This window comes from Syngnathoides biaculeatus, chromosome 17 (genome assembly GCF_019802595.1).
Source record: "Syngnathoides biaculeatus isolate LvHL_M chromosome 17, ASM1980259v1, whole genome shotgun sequence".
Lineage (NCBI taxonomy): Eukaryota > Metazoa > Chordata > Actinopteri > Syngnathiformes > Syngnathidae > Syngnathoides > Syngnathoides biaculeatus.
Genome location: NC_084656.1, coordinates 1,717,843 through 1,744,815, shown reverse-complemented (window position 1 = coordinate 1,744,815; position 26,973 = coordinate 1,717,843). Strand labels below are relative to the sequence as shown.

At 42.6% G+C, this 26,973-nt stretch overlaps 1 protein-coding gene across 2 annotated transcripts in view; it reads left to right on the top strand.

Annotated features, from left to right (window-relative positions):
* Nucleotides 1-26,973, top strand: part of megf10 (multiple EGF-like-domains 10) — a 139,800-nt gene that overhangs the window by 77,422 nt on the left and 35,405 nt on the right. For both annotated transcript variants that reach the window (XM_061802002.1, XM_061802001.1), the window contains exons 11-20: nucleotides 162-282; nucleotides 1,254-1,417; nucleotides 7,787-7,889; nucleotides 8,037-8,183; nucleotides 9,030-9,164; nucleotides 12,603-12,731; nucleotides 12,839-12,967; nucleotides 13,081-13,209; nucleotides 17,111-17,239; nucleotides 19,228-19,452. In XM_061802002.1, coding sequence (XP_061657986.1) covers nucleotides 162-282; nucleotides 1,254-1,417; nucleotides 7,787-7,889; nucleotides 8,037-8,183; nucleotides 9,030-9,164; nucleotides 12,603-12,731; nucleotides 12,839-12,967; nucleotides 13,081-13,209; nucleotides 17,111-17,239; nucleotides 19,228-19,452 — 1,411 coding nt within the window. The remainder of the gene's footprint in view (nucleotides 1-161; nucleotides 283-1,253; nucleotides 1,418-7,786; nucleotides 7,890-8,036; nucleotides 8,184-9,029; nucleotides 9,165-12,602; nucleotides 12,732-12,838; nucleotides 12,968-13,080; nucleotides 13,210-17,110; nucleotides 17,240-19,227; nucleotides 19,453-26,973) is intronic.

Below are 26,973 nucleotides of genomic sequence, written 5' to 3'. Positions count from 1 at the left end.
GAAAAGGTCTGATTACAAGGATATCCAATTTTATGGCTTTGTTCTTCTTTGTAGTGGCAAGACAAATATTTGAAATGGGCCACTTGAGAGCAAACAATTGGAGTTGTAGCATGTAAATCTTGTACTTGCCACTAATCTTGTCTAATTTTTCATTCATCCAGGGTTTAGACTGTTCAGTTCTTTGCCCAGCAGAATCTCATGGAATGAATTGCTCCTCCACCTGTAATTGTAAGAATGGAGCTCTGTGTTCACCTGTGGATGGGTCCTGCTTCTGTAAACCAGGTAAACTGGAAAACGACGAAGATTTGTACAGTGGTATCTCTACTTATGAACGTATCTAGTAATTAGAAATTAATCTTAAAAAACACCTCTTCGGAAAAAAAATTTACTTGTTACGAAGGAAAATTCACGATAAGAAAGGCAAAAATAGGTGCGAGATTCGCAGCCCCTAAATTTCACCGAACGTAAGCATCCTGTATCTTGGTTAGTGTGATGGAATAGAGCTGCTCTTCCATTGGCTATCGGCGTAGCATCTCGCTGGCATCCCATTGGTAGGAGGGACGTCAATCTTTACCAGTAATGCCATTCATTTCCCTTCAACACCCATGCGTCAATGAATCACATGCAAGCACATATTGGTTAACTATAACTTTTTCGTGTTTTTCTTTTTTTTTTTTCAAGTTTATTCAATTTTTTCATCATGGGTTCCAAAAACTATAGTGGAATTAAATTGTGTGCGTGCGTACGTTCGTACGTATGTTTTCTCTCAACTGTCAAATGTTTACCTCCTCCTCTGTCCCCCATGATGCCTTTTGCTTTTCACTCACCGTTTTCTTCACATAGGAGCCCAACACCAAAGGTGAATTAACTAATTTTTATTTTTCTTTACATTATGTGCTTCCAATGCTTATTTTTGGGAGGGTGGAGGGGGGGGGCTTGGCACGTATTCAGCTATTTACATGTAAAAAGTGCTTCTACTTCCAAAAGAATTATGTTCTGAAACGACTTCTGGAATGAATTGATTTCATAAGTAGAGGTACGACTGTATATTAATTATCATGGAGTTAAAGTTATTGATTCAAGGCTCTGGCTTCTGTCCCTATGAGAAACATTTTCAACCAGTCCTCTAAACCATGGTATTGACACGACATCTGGGTCTGGTCCCCAGATGACAGACTGGGCTCACCTTATTCTTAAGTATGGTCAAATAATGTCATCCATTTTTAATTAATTACAACACTTCTTAACATCAGGCTGGCATGGAGTGGACTGTTCCATCATCTGCCCCAGTGGTACATGGGGTCTTGGGTGTAACATGACCTGTCTTTGTGGAAATGAAGGTGCTTGTGATGCTGTGACTGGTCACTGTACTTGTGCCGCGGGCTGGAGAGGCAATAAATGTGACCTGCAATGCCAGGTAAGAATACTTGGTGTTTGAATATATCTCACAAAAAAACACAATCGCATTGTTTGTGGAAGCAAAATCAAATCGATGAGAGGCAGTCAAAAACTGATGAGCCCAATTTGTTTTAAACTGCCATTTTGTTTTCCAGACATTGCCCTGGTTTAAATAGTTTTTTAAAGGTTTATTATTTTTAAAAGTTTCATTGGACACTGTCGTGTACCTGTGAACCATTTTGGAAATGAGGTCATTGTTGGAAGCCCATCAAAAGCAGACAACTGTGATTGAATTGGAACCGCCACTAAATATTTTCCAAAGGTTGCAAAAAGTGTATAGGCAATATGCAACATGTATGCAATAGGCTACAGCACAGTCAAAAACTGGGTGTCCAGGGTCAAAAGTGAGAAACAAGAACTGTTTTGAGTGACAGGAAGAAGACAAACTTTTTTTCTGAATGGTGAACCCACGCAGAGAAAAAAAGAGGGTGTGGACATCATTTGTCTTGATATGTTTTGGAAAACTATCGTCTTGAAAAAAATTGCTAACTTGAGAGGCCTAAACACATGTAATATATTGAGAGAGAGAGAGAGAGAGAGAGAGAGAGCGAGCGAGAGAGAAATAGAGAGAGACAGTGAGAGAGAGAGAGACAAATGGATAATAAAGATATATTGGATGAACAGTATAAAAAAAGTGAATAACCACCATAATAAAAATCTGCTATGCAGTATAGAGATCGTGCACATGATGTCACGGTTTTTACGGCGCCATATTGCCGGTCAAACAAAGCTGCTCGGCAGTGCGGGAGTCGGTGAACCGGAGCAAATTTTTCACAATGCCCGAGACCTGCTGTGCTGTTAGTTGTCATAATCGACGAGACAGTTCTTAAAAGATATCATTGTAAAGAATACCAGCTGAGAAGACCAGAAAAGATCGATGGTGCCCAACAAAATACACACGCCTATGTAGCAATTATTTCATTTCAGGTAGGAATTATTCAAATTATCAAGAAGTATTTAAAGTGAAGAAAATAAGTAATAAGTAAAGTAAAATAAGTCATAGACTCCTTTAAAGTTTTTCCACTGTTCCCAGTTTTCTCCATCTGTGGATAAAGGCTCTGCAGTGGAGCTCCAAATCCTTGGAAATACAGTGAAGAAAACAAATATTTGAACACCCTGTAATATTGCTAGTTTTCCCACTTGGAAATCATGGAGGGGTTTGAAATTTTCATCGTAGGTGCATGTCTACTGTCTTCTTCTTCTTTTCCTTTCGGCTTGTCCTGTTAGGGGTCTCCACAGCGTGTCATCTTTTGCCATCTTAGCCTATTTTCTGCATCTTCCTCTCTCAACACAACTGCCCTCATGTCTTCCCTCACCACATCCATAAACCTTCTCTTTGGTCTTCCTCTCGCCCTTTTGCCTTGCAGCTCCATCCTCAGCACCCTACCACCAATATACTCACTCTCTCGCCTCTGAACATGTCCAAACCATCGAAGTCTGCTCTCTCGAACCTTGTCAGCAAAACATCCAACTTTGGCTGTCCCTCTAATGAGCTCATTTCTAATCCTATCCAACCTTCTCACTCCGAGCGAGAACCTCAACATCTTCATTTCTGCCACCTCCAGTTCTGCTTCCTGTTGATTCTTCAGTGCCACCGTCTCTAATCCGTACATCATGGCTGGCCTCACCACTGTTTTGTAAACTTTGCCCTTCATCCTAGCAGAGACTCTTCTGTCACATAACAAACCAGACACCTTTCGCCAGCTGTTCCAACCTGCTTGGACCCGTTTCTTCACTTCCTTACCACACTCACCATTGCTCTGGATTGTTGACCCTAAATATTTGAAGTCCTCCACCCTCGCTATCTCTTCTCCCTGTAGTCTCACTCTTCCCCCTCCACTTTTCTCATTCATGCACATATATTCTGTTTTACTTCGGCTAATCTTCATTCCTCTCCTTTCCAGTGCATGTCTCCATCTTTCTAATTGTTCCTCTGCATGCTCCCTGCTTTCACTGCATATCACAATATCATCTGCGAACATCATGGTCCAAGGGGATTCCAGTCTAACCTCATCTGTCAGCCTATCCATTACCACTGCAAACAGAAGGGGCTCAGAGCTGATCCCTGATGCAGTCCCACCTCCACCTTAAATTCCTCTGTCACACCTAAAGCACACCTCACCATTATTCTGCTGCCATCATACATGTCCTGTACTATTTTAACATACTTCTCTGCCACACCAGACTTACGCATGCAGTACCACAGTTCCTCTCTTGGTACTCTGTCATAGGCTTTCTCTAGATCCACAAAGACACAATGTAGCTCCTTCTGACCTTCTCTGTACTTTTCCACTAGCATCCTCAAGGCAAATAATGCATTTGTGGTACTCTTTCTAGGCATGAAACCATACTGTTGCTCGCAGATACTTATTTCTGTCCTGAGTCTAGCCTCCACTACTCTTTCCCATAACTTCATTGTGTGGCTCATCAACTTTATTCCTCTATAGTTCCCACAGCTCTGAACATCCCCTTTGTTCTTAAAAATGGGAACTAGAACTTTTCCTCCATTCTTCAGGCATCTTTTCGCCCGCTAGTATTCTGTTGAATAAATGGGTCAAAAACTCCACAGCCATCTCTCCAAATTGCTTCCATACCTCTACCGGTATGTCATCAGGACCAACTGCCTTTCCATTTTTCATCCTTTGTAGTGCCTTTCTGACTTCTCCCTTAGTAATCATTGCCACTTCCTGGTCCTTCACACTTGCCTCTTCAACTCTTCCTTCTCTTTCATTTTCTTCATTCATCAACTTCTCAAAGTATTCTTTCCATCTTTTTCACACACTACTGGCACCAGTCAACACATTTCCATCTCTATCCTTAATCACCCTTACCTGCTGCACATCCTTCCCATCTCTATCCCTCTGTCTGGCCAACCTGTAGAGATCCTTTTCTCCTTCTTTCGTGTCCAACCTGGTGTACATGTCTTCATATGCCTCTTGTTTAGCCTTTGCCACCTCTACCTTTGCCCTACGTCGCATCTCAATGTACTCCTTTCGCCTCTCCTCAGTCCTCTCAGTATCCCACTTCTTCTTCACTAATCTCTTTCCTTGTATGACTCCCTGTATTTTGGGGTTCCACCACCAAGTCTCCTTCTCCCCTTTCCTACCAAAAGACACACCAAGTACTCTCCTGCCTGTCTCTCTGATTACCTTGGCTGTCGTTGTCCAGTCTTCCGGGAGCTTCTGCTGTCCATCGAGAGCCTGTCTTACCTCTTTCCAAAAGGCCGCACAACATTCTTCCTTTCTCAGCTTCCACCACATGGTTCTCTGCTCTACCTTTGTCTTCTTAATCTTCCTACCCACCACCAGAGTCATCCTACACACTCCCATCCTATGCTGTCGAGCTACACTCTCCCCTACCACTACTTTACAGTCAGTAACCTCCTTCAGATTACATCGTCCGCACAAAATATAATCCACCTGCGTGCTTCTACCTCCGCTCTTGGAGGTCACTATATGTTCCTCCCTTTTCTGGAAATAAGTGTTCACTACAGCCATCTCCATCCTTTTTGCAAAGTCCACCACCATCTGTCCCTCAAAGTTCCTTTCCTGGATGCCGTACTTACCCATCACTTCTTCATCGCCCCTGTTTCCTTTAGCAATATGTCCATTACAATCTGCACCAATCACAACTCTCTCCCTGTCTGGGATGCTCAGAACTACTTCATCTAGTTCCTTCCAGAATTTCTCTTTCAACTCTAGGTCACATCCTACCTGTGGGGCATAGCCGCTAACCACATTATACATAACACCCTCAATTTCAAATTTTAGTCTCATCACTCGATCTGATACTCTTTTCACCTCCAAGACATTCCTAGCCAGCTCTTCCTTTAAAATAACCCCTACTCCATTTCTCTTCCCATCTACTTCGTGGTAGAATAATTTAAACCCTAATCCTAAACTTCTAGCCTTACTACCTTTCCACCTGCTCTCTTGGATGCACAGAACATCAACCTTTCTCCTCATCATCATGTCAACCAACTCCTGAGCTTTTCCTGTCATAGTCCCAACATTCAAAGTCCCTACACTCAGTTGTAGGCTCTGTGCATTCCTCTTTTTCTTCTGACGATGGATCCGGTTTCCTCCTCTTCTTTGTCTTCGACCCACAGTAGCTGAATTTCCACCGATGCCCCGCAGGTTAGCAGTGCCGGGGGCGGGCGTTGTTAACCCGGGCCACGACCAATCCGGTATGGGATTTTTTAGATGATCGCTCATTTTTGTTTGGCACAGTTCTTACGCCGGATGCCCTTCCTGACGAAACCCTCTGCATTTATCCGGGCTTGGGACCGGCCTACAGATTGCACTGGTTTGTGCCCCCATAGGTCTGCATTTGGTGCATGTCTACTGTGAGAGAGATAATCTAAAAAAACAAATCCGGAACTCACAATGCATGATTTTTTTAACGATTTATTTGTGTGATGCAGCTGCAAATAAGTATTTGAACACCTGAGAAAAGCAATGTTAATATTTGGTACAGTAGCCTTTGTTTGCAATTGCAGAGGTCAAACATTTCCTGTAGTTGGTCAAAAGACTTGCACACACTACAGGAGGGATTTTGGCCCACTCCTCCACACAGATCTTCTCTAGATCAGACAGGTTTCTTGGCTGTCACTGAGAAACACGGAGTTTCAGCTCCCTCCAAATATTTTCTGTTGAGTTTAGGTCTGGAGACTGGCTCGGCCACGCCAGTACCTTGATATGCTTCTTAAGGACCAACTCCTTGGTTTTCCTGGCTGTGTGCGTCGGGTCATTGTCATGTTGAAAGACCCAGCCACGACCCATCTTCAGTGCTCTGACTGAGAGAAAGAGGTTGTTCCCCAAAATCTCACAATACATGGCCGCGGTCATCTTCTCCTTAATACAGTGCTGTCGTCCAGTTCCATGTGCAAAAAACACCCCCAAAGCGTGATGCTACCACCCTCATGCTTTCCAGTAGGGATGGTGCTCTTGGGATGGAACTCATCATTCGTCTTACTCCAAACAGGGTTCGTGGAATTATGACCAAAAAGTTCAATTTTGGTCTCATCTGACCACAAAATTTTCTCAAATGGTCATTGGCAAACTTAAGACGGGCCTTGACATGTGCTTATTTAAGCAGGGGAATGTTTTGTGCCATGCATGATTTCAAACCATGACATCTAAGTGTATTACCAACAGTCACCTTGGAAACGGTGGTCTTTTCAGGTCATTGACCAAGTCCTGTTATGTAGTCCTGGGCTGATTGCCCACCATTCTCAGGATCATTGAGACCCCACGAGGTGATATCTTGCATGGGGCTCCACTCCGATTGAGATTGACCGTCATGTTCAGCTTCTTCCATTTTCTAATGATTGCTCCAACAGTGGACCTTTTTTCACCAAGCTGCTTGGCAATTATGATTGAATGATTGAATCCATGATTTCCAAGTGGGAGAACTTGCAATATACAGGGTGTTCAAATACGTATTTTCTTCACTGTATAATGCCAAGTTGACTCATTTGAGAACAATGTACAACGTATTTAAAAAAAAAAAAAAAAAGCGTCTGTCACAAAGAGGTTTACGGAGGTAAACGTGTGGCAGCAATACTCTTCCGTCTGCGGAGGAGACGATGCCCTGGCCTAAATATTTTGCCCAATCATAGTTAATGAATGCAAGATTGTGTAAAACCAGGTTTCATTTATTTAAATATTGGTATTTGTATTGACAATAAAATATTTTGTCCATCACTATGTGGGATTCATTCCTGATTGAGAACAGATCCAGCAATGAAGTATTTGTATGTGTCCAGATTTTTATACGCGTTCAAACTCTTCTGTGTAAATCTCGATGACTTATTCACCAGATACATGTGTATATCGACTTGCCCAAGACAAGCAGAAGCAAATTAACAGTCAAATTTCATATTGATGAAATCATTGACTTCGGCATTAAATATGGATTCTCTATGCCAAGTGTCTCTAAATTTCCACGTACCTTCGTTTATTATCACCTTCTAAATGTTTAACGGTATTGGACAAAACTCTGGGTGTCGTGCTATAAGACATATTTCCGTTTCGTCTCAATGAAATAAACTTTCAACAATGGTTTGTTTGACTGGCAATACAGTGACGTAAATAAAAATCACGTGATTTTATGACATAGGGGCACAATCTCTATAGCGGGACCACAAAGCAAAATGGTGATATCGCGGAGGATGGCTGAATCTGTACTCCGTGATGATAAGTTACAGGGACTCATTGCTCCCGTGTTGGGACTCATTGTGTCCAATGTTTCCTATCGCAAAGTCTCAACTTTAAAATGATCTATGTATTGTTATTGGGCCTTGATGTGATCATTGAATGTTCTCTAGGACGGTACCTATGGTATTGACTGTCAACAGCTCTGTGACTGTAGCCATGCTGAGATATGCCATCATGCCACTGGATACTGCCACTGCCTGGCTGGGTGGACCGGTAAGGGAAAATAGATGGGGTATACACTTAAGTGACAAATCACCATTTAGGAGATCGTCTCACATATTTTTGGTCCACTTCTCTGAGACAAAAGAGAAAATGAGAAGTTGATATTGTTCAAGACAACATGATTGTGTCTATGAGCAGGTATCCACTGTGACAGTGTGTGTGCAGAGGGCCGCTGGGGCCCGAACTGCTCTCTAGCCTGTCACTGCAAGAATGGAGCATCTTGCTCTCCTGATGAAGGAACATGTGAGTGTGCATCAGGATACAGAGGGAGTACCTGTCAGAGGAGTAAGTGATGACATTTTGATTAAATGCTTTATTTCATTAAAAGTGTTCCCTTTCTGATGTTTTCAAAGCGCAGTAACAGAGACATCTAGCCTACAAAGGTTTTACTACAAAGGTCACACTTAGAGATGCATGAATTTGCTCGCTCTACGGTCAAATATGCTGTTCAATTTATTATTTGGAAAAACAAATTTACCATTTCAAATAATAGTCATTTAATTATTGTTTCACTTTAATTCTACGACCATTGTTAGGTTTTACTAAGAGCGTACAGTATATGTATATTTATTGTTCATTGTTATTTTTATTACATTGCCAACATATTATTCCCTTACTCCACTGTGCAACCTGGAAAGAGATGCACTTAGAAAGCAACCACTCACACTGGTAGAGGCCAAACTGACTCATCACTGCCCTTATTGGAAGGACATGTGCTTGTGAGAAAGGTGAGAGTCAGGTGTCAGGGTTTTCCCCTACTTGCTCTTTCCAGTACTTTTATGTGAGGTGGTTCCACAATAAGAATGCATGAAAGGAAAATGAAAATCCAAAGTACACCTGTGGCATTAACCATTTAGATGCCCATTGAAGAAAATTTCCAGCCAGTGAGGAGATGCAGAGACCTGACACACACTGGGTTTTGTGGAACTTTGGAGATATATATTTCCCTGAAAATTAGGTTGCATTCTTCATTATACGACTTCAGAGACATTTAAAATTTCACTGTACAGTGCTCTCTAGTAAAGAGTGAAGATGTTTTGTTATTTTTAACTTTTGCTTTGGGAATTACATTCAAGTGAGCATGAGGCATGAATAACATGAACTAATCTTTGGGTTCCCTTTTCTATACAGTATGTTCTCCAGGTCACTTTGGTCCCCGTTGTAGTCAGACATGTCCCAAGTGTGTCCACAGTAATGGACCATGCCACCATGTCAGTGGAACGTGTGACTGTCTGCCAGGCTTTAATGGGGGCCTTTGCAATGAGGGTGAGCATTACACCCCACAGCTCTGACCTACTTTACTACAGTGTAGTTATGGTCTCTGTCCAATAGTTAAACTCAAACTAGGTCATTTACAAAATTGATCAATAACGGTAAAGACACTTGGAAAAGCAAATCTTGAAAAAATTAAATTATTTTTTTTGTTTGTTTTTGTTTTTATGCCACGTTGCTTTTTCTGGGTAAATTTCTCCCATTCTGAAAAAAGCCAACATGAAGTCTTGTTTTCAAAATGTAATTGATGATTTTACATTTTAAGATGGGCAAATCATGGTAGCCAATCCAAATAGGCTTCTTTTTTTTTAACAAGGTAAAGACAAAACTGCATAACAGTAATGCGAAAAAAGCTTAATCATAATCATACACTTATGGGGTTAACCATTTAGATGCCCACTGAAGGAAATTTGCTGCAGTCATGGAGGAGAAGCAGAGTTGATACACATTGGGTTTTGTGCATCTTTGGAGATATATTTTACCAGAAAACAACAGTAATGCGATAAACAGCTTCATCAGATCGTGTTTCATATGAGCTGATACAAGCGCATCCCAACTGATCCCAACTACTCATTAAACCATTTCATGCTTGTCTTTTTACAATTGACATAATACTTGGACATTTTATTAAATTTATATGTACTGGTTTTCAATTAGTCTCACAAATACCATTCAGCTCTATGCTACTCTGTGAATATAAAATGGCTGCCTCTTCCTCCCACATCAGACACAGATCCATGTGGTGCCATGCAAGAACATAATGAGAGTTTCCAGTGGCATTAATGTTAAAGATAGGTTGAGTTTGGACATTTGGACAAAAAATAAAGCAATTCCCATGGAAAGGGCATAAGTAATAGGAGAAATATCATATCTAGTGTATTCAAAAATGTCATTAGCATCTCATACATCATTTTATACTTGAAACAATGTGAGTCACAGGATGCACATGTCTGGAAACAAGTCCCAGCCTTGGAACCATTGGTCCCTGCGACTTATCACGGAATACAGAAACAGCAATCCTCCGGTATATCACAGTTCTTGCTCCGATGGCCTTCTTTATTCTAGATTTTTATTACAGTAGTTACTCCTTTTGTTTGTTTTTGCTGTTTGCACAAATTTTTAAATGTATGTGTTTAATTATTTTAATTTTCTTTTTGGGATGATATATTTACCCATTTCTCTAAGTACTCCTGTTTCCTCCAGCATCCCCAAAACACGCATTGTAGGTGAATTGAAGACTCTAAATTGCCCATTGTTTGTTTTTATGTGCCCTCTGATTGGCTACAGACCAGTTGAGGGTGTACCTGCCTCTCGCCTGAAGATTGCTGGAATAGACTCCAGAATGATTGTGATCCACACGAGGATAAGTGGAACGGAAAATGAATGACAGAATATTTACAGACACAAGTCACGACAATCGATTTTCAATGTTGTTCAAGCCACCGACAGTGATATTAGAGCACAATGATCAAGGAGCATTCTTTTTAACAACAATCAACAAAGAATATATTGAGCATTGGCACTGTAATCTAGAACTATAAAAATATTTCACTGATAAAAAAATATAAATATGAAAAAAACATTTAGGGTTGGTTCACAAAAATTGCAATATTAAACATTTCAATTTCCAGCACCACGCTGGAATACTAATTGCATCCACAGATGCATATTGTTCTTACTTTATGCTTCCCTACATATTTTTGTGTATCTCAAATGCACATCAAGAGATCCCTGCATCTTGAGAAAATGTTGCAAATCATTGAATTTATTTTCGGAAACCTAACGGTAAAGTCATTTTGCAATCAAAAGTTTGGGAATTATTACTTTCAAACATTTTTTTTTATATATAATGACTTTTACATGAATAACTGCCAATATTTCAAATACTCATGTTAATCATATCACCATATTTTCGCAACCATAAGGCACATCGTCTTAAAAGGGGCAGTCTCACTTGTGGGTGCAATTTCAGTATTTAACACTAATATAAGGTAGACTGTATTATTGGGCGCAGGCATGATGGCGCTGACGAGACAGTGAGGCACAATTGTACCTTTATTTTTGTAAGCAGAACAACAAGCTTATAACTTTTTTCTCCACTAAGACCAGTGCAAGCAAGTCACCAGTCAACACGCCATCCTCACCCACGGTGTCACACCAAACCAAAATCATTACACCACAGCAAACAGAACAGCACAACCAGCAGCAACAAAACAATCAAGACAATGAGCGAAGAAACAATTAAAAATGCACTTCCAAAGGTATTTACATACATTTAGCGCTGTAAAGTATGTAGCAATACAGTGACACTAGCTTAAAGCATATGGTAGCATGCATGCACACTATTTAAAAGGCACTGAAGGCAAAGCTGGGTTCAGTTGTACTCTATTGAAGTATTTATCAATGTAAACAGTGAGTTCGGTTGTACTTTATTGAAGTATTTAACAATGTAGCTATACAATATAGCTATATAGCAACACTAGCTTAAAACAGTATTATAACAATGTATGTACTCACGTTATTTTTTGATTAATCCTCATCCAAACCCGGGCCTTAGCTTCTGTATCCAAAATGAACACCTGGGCACGTTCTCCATCAAACACGTCAGGTTCCCTCTTGTCTTGTTGCCATGCGACTACTCAGATATGATAGCAGCTTTTCAAACAGCAGTGAAAGCAGTATCGACTATCCATTTACAAATTTTGGCGCAACTCGCCCAGCGCTGCCTCTCAGTTTTGATAAAGCTGTGGTCGCCATTTGTCACCTATCGCTCCCACACCGCTCGCAACTTCACTTAGTACACCAAGTTTAGACGGATGTCCAGCATCCGGGAATAATAGTAAACTTCGAGTTCATTTGCTCGGCTTGTTTTTTTCATAGCGCTTGTTTGTTTTTAGATCATTAATCCATTGCTTGACTTGTTCTTCCAACTTGGGCCACCTCGCCTTGTTTCCGTGGAAATTCAGCTTTGTCTTCTTGACTTGACGAAGCTTATTTTCCTTCTTCCTGAACTTTTGCACCATGGATTCGTTGATCTTGAATTGTCTCACGGCTGCTTGATTCCCATGTTTCTCCACATAACTGATAGCTTGCAGTTTAAACTATGCTTCGTAAAAGCAAGTCTCTTCGTTAATGTCATTTTTGGTGGTCCTCAGCCAAAGCGATATGGTTTGGCAAAAAAACATACCGGCATTATATACCTTCTGGGTGCCGTGCCTTTAGAATCCTATCCCACGCCCACACATCCGCCTGTAAGACTCTTAAATCTGCCTTATACAGGTAGTCGTGAAAATATAGTGATTGATTTTCAAAAATAAATTTGGTGGGCCATGTCTTTCCCGTTTTTGAACAATACCAATAAAAAACAGACGCAACTATCAATGGTACCTTTCAGTCCTTGCATTGCAACATTCCTGTTTTTTTATCATGTAGTGTGTCCCAGTGGTTACTACGGGAAGAAGTGCGCCTCGAGCTGCAGGTGCACCAACAACGGCACCTGTAACCCAATTGATGGCTCCTGTCAGTGTTTTCCAGGATGGATCGGCAGTGACTGCTCTCAGCGTTAGTTCACTTAATTGAGTTATAAAATGGGAGATATTACACTGTTTCATTATGTTTCTGTTTCACTGTACATCAAATCACACATAATAGTCATGTTTGTGTTGTAGCATGTCCTCCTGCTCATTGGGGACCCAACTGCATCCACACATGTAACTGTCACAACGGAGCATACTGCACTGCCTATGATGGAGAATGCAAGTGCACCCCGGGATGGACTGGCCTTTACTGCACACAACGTCAGTCAAATACAAAACAAGTCAATCTTTTCTTTTACAGTCACCGCCAATTACTCATTTTTTTCCCCCCGTTAAGTTAATGTTTTGACTTGATTGTCTTTTCTACCTTCCAGGTTGTCCATTAGGGTTCTTTGGGAAGGATTGTTCTCAGTCATGCCAGTGTAGGAATGGAGCAGACTGTGATCATATCTCTGGTCAATGTACTTGCCGCACTGGGTTCATGGGCCAACACTGTGAACAAAGTACGTAAACATTTTCAAGTGATTACAGGAACTATTCTGAAACATAACTATTGATTTAATTATACAAAAACGAAGTTGGAACAATTTATAACAATGCTCTAGAACCTGCAGACTTTGTCGTTAAAGTGGGTGAACTCCTACAGTGCTGTGAAAAAGTATTTGCCACCCACCTGAATTTCATTTTTTCTATCACACACAAAGATTTCAAATCATCAAACCAATTTTAATATCACTGAGACAACCCAAGAAAATACAAAATGCAGTTTTCGAATGACAATTCAATTTATTAAAGGCATTAAAAAAAATCCAAGCCTTTTCGACCCTCTGCGAAAAGTAATTGGAAAGTGATTGTAATTGATTTGACTTTTTATTAAATCACAGTCACTGACTAACCACAAATTTGGGAAAGGTGAATTCAGTTTCACAACCCACACCCAAACCTGATAACCAGCATACTTGTTGAATCAATAAATCACTTAAATAGAAACGGTTAGAGAACATTAAGTACGCTGCTTGATCTCAGGAAACAGTGCATCATGCCACAATCCAAAGAAATGCAAGAAGAAATGAGAAAAAAGTGGTTGAGATCCATTAGTCTGGAAAAGGTTACAAATCCATTTCCAATTCTTTGGGTCTCCAGCGAACAACTGTCAGTGTCATGACCAGAACACAAGGCTGAACCCAAAATGCACGACTCACAAGACCAGGTACAGTGTCTTTATTCAGTCCAGGGTCGGTACACAGACAGCCAGTCCAAACAAGCAGCAATGTCAGTATCAATAGGTGTAGAGGCAGGGTCATCAACGAGGCAGGGTTCAGTACACAGAGCATCAAAGACAAGGATGTGGAGTTCCGGGAACGTGACTTGGAAGTACAACAATCTGGCAAGGACCAGATCGCACACGTGGCGATAACCCCTGCTTTAATGAGAGAATACAAAGCCTCGTCTCACATTTGCCCCCAAAAATTAGACATATATGACAAAATGACAGTATGACAAATCAATAATTGAACGTTTTGGAAGGTGTGGGAGCCGTTACATCTGGCGTAAAAATGGCATTCCATTTGGTAAAAAACATTTTGCCAAGAGTGAAGCTTGGTGGTGGCAATGTGATGGTCTGGGGCTGCTTTGCTGTCTCGGGAACAGAACAACCTGCTGTGATTGATAGAACAATGAATTCTGCTGTGTACCAAATATTCTCAGTTTGTGCTCTCAAACTCAAGTGCTCATGGATCATGCGGCAGGATAACGACCCGAAACACATCAGAAAGTCCACCTCGGAATGGGAAAAAAAAAAAAAAATATATATATATATATATATATATATATATATATATATATATATATATATATTAAGGTTTTGGAGTGGCCAAGTCAAAGTCCGGATTTAAATCCAAGTGTGACCCTGCCTGCAGTGTGATCTTAAAGGGGCAGTTCATGATAGAAAACCCTCCAATATGGCAGAGTTGAAACAATTTTGCAACGAAGAGTGGTATAAAATTCCTCCAGAGCGATGTGAAAGACTCATCATCAATTATCGCAAATGCTTGCTTTCAAAATTATTGCTCCCAAGGGTGTCATGTCCCGTTAATAGTGAGCCATTCGTTTTTCACAGAGGGTCAGAAACGTTTGGAATTTTTTTTGTGCCTTAGTAAATTGAATTGTCTTTTTTTTTTTTTTTTTTTTGGAGACAAGGTTCGAGAGAGAGCAGACTACGATGGTTTGGACATGTTCAGAGACAAGATAGTGAGTATATTGGTAGAAGCATGCTGAGGATGGAGCTGCCAGGCAAAAGAGCGAGGGGAAGACCAAAGAAAAAGTTGATGGAAGTTGTGAGGGAGGACATGAGGACACTGGGTGTTTGAGACGAGGATGCACGAGATAGGCTTAGATGGAAAAAAATGACACGCTGTGGCGACCCCTAACGGGACAAGTCCAAAGAAAAAGAAGAAGAAATTGAATTGTCGTTTGAAAACTGTATTTTGTATTTGCTTGGGTCGTCTCTGAGTGATATTAAAATTCGTTTGATAATTTGGAAACTATGTGTGTGATGTGAAAAAAAAAAATCAGGAAGGGCGTGAATACTTTTTCAGAGCACTGTAGTGTTGTTGTCTGGTTCATTTCCAACTCCAGTGGTATGAATCTGTGTATGCATTATTGTGACTATCTTTCTTTGACCGGCAACCAAACCAGGCTGTGTTGTGATTTTCGCCCTAAAATCTAATAGTATAGTATGATGCTCCTACACATCCCTGATCAGGATAACCAATGTAAAATATTGCATGGACAAATGGATGCGATTTTACTCATTCACTTGAACAAACAATGGGAGATAAGAATATTATTTGCGACTTTGAGCTACCCCCATCATGGGTTGCCACAGCAAGTCAAGTAAGGTTAAAATGTGCGGGGGCCGATGATTCTATTGGACATTTTTTGACTCAATAACATAATATACACTTGATTTTTTATTTATTTATTCGAAAATGGCAGACTTTGCACTGGCATACAATTTTTTGGGGGGATTTTCATGTTTTTGACCAACATCACTCAACACAAGGAAAAAGTCTGTCACCGGCCTGAGACCTAGGGGAATCTGAGTCGGCACAAGCGATACACGGACGGTAGCCACTGTGGATCTGTGAATTGTGAACAGTGAGGAACAGACAAATTAGCCCGTGTCATCAAAAATATTCACATATGCAACATATCATAAAAGTAATATAACACAGTCCAAAAAACATATAGTTCAGATGGCTCAAAAATACAGAAATCATTTATCTCACAATCATCCAAAAATATTCTTTATCAAAATGAAAATACAATAAAGTGCCAAATAATAACCCTTATGTAGATGTCTGTGTGGGGGTAGGGGGGCTGTTCAAAGTTAATACTTAATCCAAAGTAAGTGTTTTTCTTTAAAAAAAAAAAAACATTCTAAATCTAAACAGAGTTGTATCATTTGGCATTTGCGCCAACACAATGTATGAAAGTAACATCGACATTCGCAAATGCGTGCCAGTGTGCTTGAACATACATATATACGCACCACGTGCGTTTTCTGCTGTAACACAATGGAAAACTAGTGGCATCCGCCATTACTCAACTCACTGATACAGTTTTTATTACTTGAGCATGTGCAGAGGCTCCATCTTCCTCACACTTCAATTCACAGGGAGCAGCGCAGGAGTGCCATCTACTGACTACTGAGCCAGATAACTAAAATCACAATGAAAAGTATCAGTCACTGTGAGAAAGTAATGATCTTAAACGTTTATTATAAACTTTTGACTAGAGGTGGTTTCTGAACCCTTTACATATGCAGTTTAAAGTGATTAGTTGGCCAGTAATCTGGGACAATGTCGATTATGCAAGTGTTGCAGATATTCTTCAGTCAGTGTAATTGGTGCAGATCCTACTCAGGTACAAGAGGCAAGTATTGGTCCACAACAGATGTGCAGATGGTGCAGACTTCTACAGAGAGTGTATGGGAGATATATTATAATAATTGGTGCGCCAGAATGTGAAATTACCAGTAATTGTGAAGCGGAAGAAGGTGTTGGAATGTATGATAGTTTTGTTTGTCTTGCCTGGTAGCGCCTACCTGGTAGCGCCTACCTGAGGGAAAGAGTTGGAAGAGGTGGTGGCCAGGATGGGAAGGTGATAATTTTTTTGTGCTCTTGTCTGAGTTCAGGTAGCCTGCAAGTCCCCCAAGGGTGGAAAAGTGGGTATCTAGTGTATGTATATTCAATGCACAAGTTGGTGGCATGAAATGAAGATAAAATGAGGCTGAATGAATGTCAATTACAGGACTCCAAATGAAAACACACCGGTTTAAGCTCTGGGTGGTGATAATGATCATATGACAGATATGTCCTGACCATTGAATCTCACTTACAGAGTGCCCAGCTGGTTCATATGGTTACGGATGCCGGCAAGTGTGTGACTGTTTAAATAATTCAACCTGTGATCACATCACTGGTACATGCTACTGTAACAATGGCTGGAAAGGAGCCCGCTGTGACCAAGGTGAGCAAATGAGTTTCAATTGGATATTTACAGTATTCCCTTATTCTATCGTGGTTGATGTATTGTGGATTGTGTGCAGCACTTTTTTTTTCAGGCCAGTGTAGCGCGATTACACACCTGATCATCCTTGATTCAGTCAGCTTCACAGCCTAAATGATTTAAGTGGTGGCAATGATTCATAGAAGGTCAAGTGGCCTCTTGGTCCTAGCAGAAAAAACACACCTTACTGAGTAAATGTAACAGTCACTGATGGTGTGGTGGTACACACGCCTGCCTTTGGTGCAGGCAGTGTAGGATCGATTCCCGCTCAGTGATGGTGTCGATACCTGCCCTGCGACTGGCTGGTGACCAGTTTGGGATGTAGTGTGCCTTGGCCTGAAGTTAGCTGGGATAGGCTCAACCTTGCTCCTCGAATAAATGCAGAGAGGTTGCGTCAGGAAGGGCATCCAGCGTAAAAACTGTGCCAAACAAATATGAGCGTTCATCTGAGATGACATGCTGTGGCGACCCTTAACGGGACAAACCCAAAGAAATACATACTGAGTATATGTGACAAAGAGATTTGGTAAATCACCAAATTGCTTGAAGGTGCAAAGGACATGGCTGGAAAGTAACTGTTTAAAACACGAGCCTGTCATGATCCTGCCGCTCCAGCCCGGGCTGTGCGGGTGCCCGCGCGGTTACGCTGATTGGGAGGCGCACACCTGTGCCTCATGCAGGCTGATTATCCCGTGTATTTATATGACCCCGATGACGACTGGTCCATGACAGTTCGTGAGCTTCATGTCCCGTTCGAGTACTCCCGTATCCCTGATCAACAACCCGTGTGTACTGACCTTCGCCTGTTCTCCGACCAACCCCGTAAGCCTGACTCCTTTGATACTTCTGCCTGCTTTGATCGTTCTCCTGTGTACCGACTCCTCTCTGCCCGCCAGTTCGTTCTGTCACGACCCATCGGAATGGGAGTAGGACCCAAATGCAGGACTCGGACGAAGCAAGGTAGTTCGGGGAGAAACGTTTATTATTTCGTGGTCGGGGATCGGGCAGGCAGTCAGGTGCAGCAGCGGTAGTTGGGACGTCAGGCGAAGAGAGCAGGTGAGCGGGCAGGCAGGAGTCGGTACATGGGAGATCGATCAAAGCAGGCAGAAGTGTCAAAGGAGTCAGGCTTACGGGGTCGGTCGGAGAACAGGTGAAGGTCGGTACACACTGGTTGACTGATCAGGGATATGAGAGTGCTGGAACGGAACATGAACCTCAACGATCTGGCGGAGCACCAGTCGTCATCGGGGTCCTATATATACACGGGATAATCAGCCCGCATGAGGCGCAGGTGTGCGCCTCCCAATCAGCGCAACCGCGCGGGCACCCGCACAGCCCGGGCTGGAGCGGCAGGATCATGACAGAGCCACAGTTATTTTTCTGAAAAATATTCACAAATACCTATCTTAGCATGACAAATAGCTAATGCACAAACTCATAACATTATTGATGAGAACAAATGCAAATAGGGATCAACAGTTTGCTTTATTTTCTACAGTAATGTCATTTAATACATCACAGAAATGAACTTGTAATGCTTTTTGCTGACTAAATGGTCCAAATGGTTAATATAGTAAACTGCCTGTACACACCATGTCTACATGGCCGTTGATAAAATCACTCAAACAAATCATGCCCAATAGGCATTTGGATGTGTGTGTGTGTGTGTGTGGTGTGTGTGTGGTGTGTGTCTGTGTGTACATGGATAGTGGACCAATAAAATATCTGTGGCTTTCTGTTGGCAAGTTTCACAGATTGGCATTGAATTGCATACAGTTTATGAAACGTATAAATGTATCAAGTAGAATAACACATAGTTGTCACAATGTTATGGATTCCATTTACTCCAGAATTTAACCCCCTCGATAAACAATGGTTTACTTTAATGTTAATTCTGCACACATTAAAGACTGAATCTTAATACTGCTTTCTCATTCTCTTGTCTGCAGCTGGTGTTGTCATTGATAGTCTCAACACTTTCACAAGTGCTGCAGTGCAGGTGGATACCTACCGAATTGGAGCAATTGCAGGAATTATTTTACTGGTGCTGCTTGTGCTCGTCCTCCTTCTCCTATTCATCATCTACAGAAAGAAACAGAAAAGAAAAGAACCTCCCATGTCAGCTGTGACTTATACTCCTGCCATCAGGGCAACTACTGACTACTCTATCACAGGTACCATCAGACATACTTTATATTACAAATTATGTAGTGGATCTTTTATACTGTATTCATTTGCCAGGCGTGAACAGTGTTTACTTGGCAAGCATGTGAAATATATTTCACAGTTTAGTTGTTGTTGTAGTCAATGTGAAGGATAAAGATTTTAGCATAAAAACAATTAGATAATACACTAATCAATTTTTCCCCTCATTTGTATGTACATTTCCCACTGGATTGCCATTTTTCCAGATTACAGATCATACCAGATAACAAGATGCACCCACTCTGTGTAGGATTTTATCCATACATTGGCTGCACCGGACCATACACTGTGGATATAAACATTAGTGTTCAAAATAATAGCAGTCCAATGTGACTATCCAGCTTAATCCACGTTTTCAGTATATATATTTTTTATTGCTATGTCAAATAAGTTACTAATAGGTAGAGTAGATTGTCAGAAAACCAACAAGACCAAGCATTCATGGTATACAAACACTCTTAATGCTGTGCAATTGGGCAATTTGTTGAAAGGGGTATGTTAAAAAAATCACAGTCTGCCATTGACTTTACAAACTTAAAACTATTTTGTACAAACTTTTGTGCTTCTAGGATTTACCTATCCTTTGAATTACTAAACTAGTTTTTAGTTAGATGATCATCGTTTTGTTTTTGTTTTTTTTTTATAATCTGTGTGACCTGGAGTCAACCAACTTGTGGCCCCTTTCATCTGTTCTTCAACTCCAAGATTACTTAAAGGCATTCCACGATTTATTTACATTTCTTGCTTTTGCTTCAGAAACACAATTTTTTATGTCACTCCACAAGTTCTTGATAGGATTAAGGTATGAGGATTTGGCTGGCGACTCCATGACATTAACTTTGTTGGTTTGGAACCAAGACTTTCCATGTTTACGAGTGTTTGAGGTCATTGTCTTGTTGAAACATCAATTTCAAGGGCATATCCTCTTCATCATAAGGCAACATGACCTCTTCAAATATTTTAACATTTTATGCAAAGCGATTCATGATCTCTGGTATGCGATAAATAGGCCCAACATCATAGTAGGAGAAACATGCGGATATCACGATCCTTCCACCACCGTGTTTTACTGTCTTCACTGTGCACTGTGGCTTGAGTTTGGGAGTTGTCCTACAAACTGTCTGCACCCGCTGGACCCATGCATCTATCCATCCATCCACCTTCTACTGCTTTTCCGAGTGGGTCGCAGGGGTAGTAGCTTTAGCAGGGATATCCAGATTTATTTTTCTCCAGCCACTTCATCCAGCTCTTCCAGAGAGATCCCGAGGTGTTCCCAGCCCAGCCGAGAGACTTATTCTATGCAGCGTTTCCTGGGTTGTCCCTGGGGTCTCTTTTCAGTGGGATGTGGCTGGAACACCTTACCAGGGAGGTATCTGGGAGGCATCGGGATCAGATGCCCCAGCCATCTTATTTGGCTCCTCTCAATACGGAGGACCAGTGGCTCGACACTGAGCCCCTCCAGAATGACAGAGCTTCTCACCCCATCTCTTATGGAGAGCCCGGACACCCTGTGTAGGAAACTCATTTCGGTCGCTTGTATCTGGGATCATAATTTTTTGGTCACGTCCCACAGCCCGTGATCATAGGTGAGTAAAGGAACATAGATCGACTGGTAAATTGAGAGCTTCACCTTTCCACTTAGATCCCTCTTTACCACAACGGACCAATGCAAAGTCTGCATCAATGCAGACACCAGTCCACCTGTCGATCCCCTGCTCCATTCTTCCCTCACCCGTGAACAAAACGGCAAGATACTTAGTGTTTGTAATGTCTAATTTCAAACGCAAATTATCTTATCCAGACGAAAATATATGTTCAACTGTACCATAAAATGCATAACCGTTTTGATGTTTTTACCAAAAAATAAAAGTGTTTATGAATTAAAGTCCGCAAACTTTGACCTAGTTTCCCGTGTCTGAAAAATGACTCATTTCGGGGGCGGAACGTCTTGCGTCACTACAGGTGGACCTGCTCTTGTGCGACTAGTACTGTCTGGGTATGGGATCAGTTTATCACGTGAAATTCTATTTATGGTGAAACAAGATACAGTATCACCTGCTATTGCTCTCAAATTAACATGGTAACATTTTAAATGGATTTTGTTCATTAAAATCCTTATTTGTGAAAATATACCAACTTGGACTGTGGACTACGTTATCATCTTCTGTTTGTTTTGGTGTGATAATAAACGAGCCTTGTATACGCAAATTAGTGACACACATCATACTGCAGAAAGTTACTCAGACAAGCACAGGCAGATCCATTGTACTGAACAATGAACGGCCGGGTGGTCAGGTACCTATTTACTAAATACACGGCGTTTACATAATTTTAAAAACAAGACCGAAAATTTCGTATACACATTCAGGATATCAAAGCCATTACTATTTATCAGTTTATGACTAACTAAACCAAACCAGAACTACACAAACGCTTATCAGTCTTTGTTTCCAACACAAGGCATATCCTGCTCCATGCTTCTGATTGCTTTCTCTTTATGGCCAGCCATTTCATCTGCATTTGGACACGTGTGCTGTCTAACTGACTCAGATTGATAACCTTTAACACCTTTATAAAGCTCGTATTCTTCACCGTCTTCGTAGTACAAACAATCGTGATCCATCCATCCATCCATCCATTATCTACCGCTTTTCCGCGTTGGGTCGCGGGGGAAGTAGCTTCAGCAGGGATACCCAGAATTCCCTTTCCCCAGCCACTTCTTGCAGCTCTTCCAGCAGGATCCCAAGGTGTTCCCAAGTCAGCCGAGAGACATCGTCTCTCCAGCGTGTCCTGGGTCGTCCTTGGGGTCTCTTTCCGGTGGGACATGCCCAGAACACCTCACCAGGGAGGCGTCCAGGGGGCATCCGAATCAGATGCCCCAGCCACCTCATCTGGCTCCTCTCAATGCGGAGGACCAGTGGCTCGACACTGAGTCCTTCCGGGAGGACCAAGCTTCTCACCCTATCTCAAAGGGAGAGCCTGGACACCTTGTGGAGGAAACTCATTTCGCCCGCTTGTTTCTGGGATCTTGTTTTTTCGGTCACAAACCACAGCTCATGCCCAGAGATGAGGGTAGGAACATGGATTGACTGGTAAATTGAGAGCTTTGCTTTTTGACTTACCTCTCTCTTGACCACAACGTACCGATAGAAAGTCTGCATCACCTCAGATGCTGCACCGATCCGTCTGTCGATCTCCCGTGCCATCCTTCCCTCACTCATGAACAAGACCCCAAGATACTTAAACTCCTCCACTTGGAGCAGGATCTCATCCCCGACCTGGAAATGGCACGGCACCCTTCTCAACCCAGCCAGTTCACATTGTGCTGCGAACCACTCCAGTAAGCATTGGAGATCATGGCTTGATAAGGCCAACAGAACCAAAACCTCAGCAAAGAGCAAAAAAGTCATATTGAGGTCACCAAACCTGACACCCTCTATGCCCCAGCTGCGCCTAGAAATTCTGTCCATAAATGTTATGAACATAATCGGTGACAAAGGGGAGCCTTGGCGGAGTTCAAATCTCACCAGAAACGAGTGCAGATGCTCCACCGATCCGTCCGTTGATGTCCCACTCCATTCATCCCTCACTCATGAACAAGACCCCAAAATACTTGAACTCCTCCACCTGGGGAAGGACCTGGAGAGGGCACACCACCCTTTTTCAACTGAGGACCATAGTCTCGGATTTGGAGCTGCTGATTCTCATCCCAGCCGCTTCACACTCGGCTGCGAATCGCTCCAGTGAGAGCTGGAGATCACGGCTTGATGAAGCCAACAAAACCACATCATCTGCAAAGAGAGGAGATGTGATGCTGAGGCCACCAAACCGGACACCCTCCACACCTCAGCTGCGCCTAGAAATTCCGTCCATAAATGTTATGAACAAAATCGGTGACAAAGAACAGCCTTGGCGGAGTCCAACTCTCACCAGATATGAGTCTGACTTGTTGCCGGCAATGTGGACCAAACTCTGACTGTCGTGCAGGGACCAAACAGCTCGTATCAGGGATTCGGTACCCCATATTCCCGAAGAACCCCCCACACGACTCTCCGAGGGACACGGTCAAACACCTTCTCTAAGTCCACAAAACACATGGAGACTGGTCGGGCAAACTCCCATGCACCCGAGAGGATCCTGCCGAGGGTGAAGAACTGGTCCACTGTTCCACAGCCAGGACGAAAACCACAGTGCTCCTCCTCAATCTGAGACTTGACTTCCCGACGGACCCTCCTCTCCAGTACCCCTGAGTAACCCTTACCAGGGAGGCTGAGGAGTGTGATTGCTCTATTGTTGGAACACACCTTCCAGTCACCCTCCTTGAAAAGGGGGACCACCACCCCAGTCTGCCAATCCAGAGGCACTGTCCCCGATGTCCATGCGATGTTGCAGAGGCGTGTCAACCAGGACAGCCCCACAACATCCAGAGCCTTTAGGAACTCCGGGCGAATCTCATGCATCCCCGGGGCCCTGCCAGCAAGGAGCTTTTTAACCACCTCGGTGGCCTCAACCCCAACCCCAGAGATAGAAGACCCCGCCTTAGAGAACCCAGACTCAGCTTCCTCATGGGAAGGCGTGTTGGTGGAATTGAGGAGGTCTTCGAAGTATTCTCCTCACCAACTCACAATATCTCGAGTTGAGGTTAGCAGCACCTCGTCTCCACTAGACACAGTGTTGACGGTGCACTGCTTTACCCACTTGAGACGCTGGACAGTGGACCAGAATGTCCTCGAAGCTGTCTTGAAGTCGTTTTCCATGGCCTCACCGAACTCCTCCCACGCCCGGGTTTTTGCCTCAGCGACCACCGAAGCTGCATTCCTCTTGGCCAGCCAATACCTATCAGCTACCTCGGGAGTCCCACAGGCTAGAAATGCCTGATAGGACTCCTTCTTCAACTTGACAGCAGGCCTCACTGTTAGTGTCCACCAACGTGATCGTGGGCTGCCGCCACGACAGGCACCGACCACCGAAAAGCCACAGCTCCGGTTGATCACCTCAGCAATGGAGGCGCGGAACATCATCCGCTCGGATTCAATGTCCCCCGCCTCCACTGGGACGTGAGCAAAATTCTTTCGGAGGTGGGAGTTGAAATTCCTTCTGACAGGGGAATCTGCCAGCCGTTCCCAGCAGACCCTCACAATACATTTGGGCCTGCCACATCGGACTGGCATCTTCCCCCACCATCGCAGCCAACTCACCACCAGGTGGTGATCAGTTGACAGCTCTGCCCCTCTCTTCACATGAGTGTCCAAGACATGCGGTCGCAAGCCCAATGACATGACCACAAAATCGATCAATGAACTGCGACCTAGGGTGTCCTGATGCCAAGTAGACATGTGACCACCCTTATGCCTGAACATTGTGTTTGTTATGGACAATCGAGTTCTGATCGGGGGGCCATTCTTCACAATCACGCCCTTCCAAGTCTCACTGTCATTGCCCACATGGGCATTGAAGTCCTCCAGCAGAATGATGGTGTCGCCAGAGCGGGCACTCTCCAGCACTCCCTCTCAGGACTCCAAAAGGGTGGGTACTCAGCACTGCTGTTTGGTGCATAAGCACTAACAACAGTCAGGACCCGTCTGACTACCTGCAGGCAAAGGGAGGATACCCTGGGTCCAGGCAAGGGAAACCAAGATCCAATATTTGTAGTCATCATAGGTGTTTTGGAGTCGTACTTTGTTTGGTCCCACACCTAAGACCTGTTTGCCATGGGTGACCCTACCAGGGGCATGAAGCTCCAGACAACTTAGCTCCTAGGATCATCAAGACACATAAACCCCTCGACCACGACAAGGTGACGGCTCGAGGAGGGGAGAATAGTGTTCATCACATGAAAATATCGGAAAATTCATCGGCGTTCTCACAATGTATTCCAATGATCACCATTGTTAACAAGGTGTTAACTATGACGTAACGTTCCTTCTCATCTGTTTCCGCTTTGTTTTCGTTTTTTTTTCGGCAAATCCAGCAACGTGCGATAATTTTTTACCGATAATTGAAAAATAAAAACGTTTCCTTTACAACGGAATTCTGATTCTAATTCTGCCTAAAAAAAACGTATCATATTAACAAAAAGGTGCACTGAGGACATTACATACACTTTAAACTTCTCCACCCAGGGTAGTATCTTTTCCGACTGAGGACCATGTTCTCAGATTTCCCTGGACACAAACAGAACAATTTTACTCTCATCAATCCACAAAATGTTTCTCCATTTCTCTTTAGGCCAGTCTTATTTGGCAAATTGTAGCCTCTTTTGCACATGCCTTTTTTTTTTGTTTTTTTTTTAACAGAGGGACTTTGCGGGGGATTCTTGTAAATAGATCAGCTCAGACATCTTGTCAGAAACCTCTGGTACGGGGGACAGACCCAAATGCAGGACTTTGAGGCAGAGGCATAACGTTCAATGTGGTTTATTCCAGAAACTGAATCACTGTAGCAGTCCGACAGGGCAGAGGCAGAGAAACGCCAGGCTAGGTGGATTTCAAAAGACATAAAGCAAGGGTTCGGTGACTCTGAAACAAACTGACTCACTCAACAGAACAGGATCAAACAAAAGGGCACAGAATAGCTGTGACTAGGGTTACTCTAACTTATGGGTAGAAGTGGAGAGTCCCACAGGCAGTGAATGTAACTCACTAACGCAGGGCAACAACCTGGTAAATGCCAGTGACAAAAACTCCAACTTAAATGCCTGTCTAATTACAGTCCGAATGTGAGACACCTGTGACCGGTGACATGTGTCACCGCCCAGACCATTGGCCTGGCCACTCCCCTCTTGGCAGTGGCCAAGCCTTTCTCATGACACATCTTCTCACTCTCACAGTACTACTTACTTACTCATCCTGGAGCTGATCATTGGCTGAGCCTTTGTCTATCTGGTTCTCTTCTGTTTTCTGCCATGTGTCTCTGGTGTTTCTTCTCTCTTTTAAGGCATTAGAGATAATTTAATAATTTTAGATGGACAGCCTATACTTTTTTGCACCTCTTTCTAAGCTTTACCCTCCCCAATCATCCCTTTATTCAAAAAGCTGTTTTTCTAAAGAATGTGTTGAACAACCCATTTTCCTCAGACTTTAAAGGAGAAATGGATGTTCAACAAGTGCTAGCTTCATCCTTAAATACGGCCCACTTGATTCACACCTGTTTTTCACAAATATAATGACCTCACGATTTGAATGCCACACTGCTATTTTTTAACACGCCCCTTTCCACAAATTATACAGAGAGTGTGTATATTATGAATTCTCAGTCTTGTTGGTTTTCTGATAATCTACTGCACCTACTGATAACTTGACCTGTAGCAATAAAAAATATATACTGAAAATGTGGATTAATCTGGTTAGTCAAATTGGACTGCGATTATTTTGAGCACTATTGCACATACCAGTATGTTGTGAAATTAATCACTCAGAAAGACTTTGTAGATGTTTACTTTTGTACCTTTTTCCAATCAGTGACTTTAACAGGAGTAAAATATCCCAATA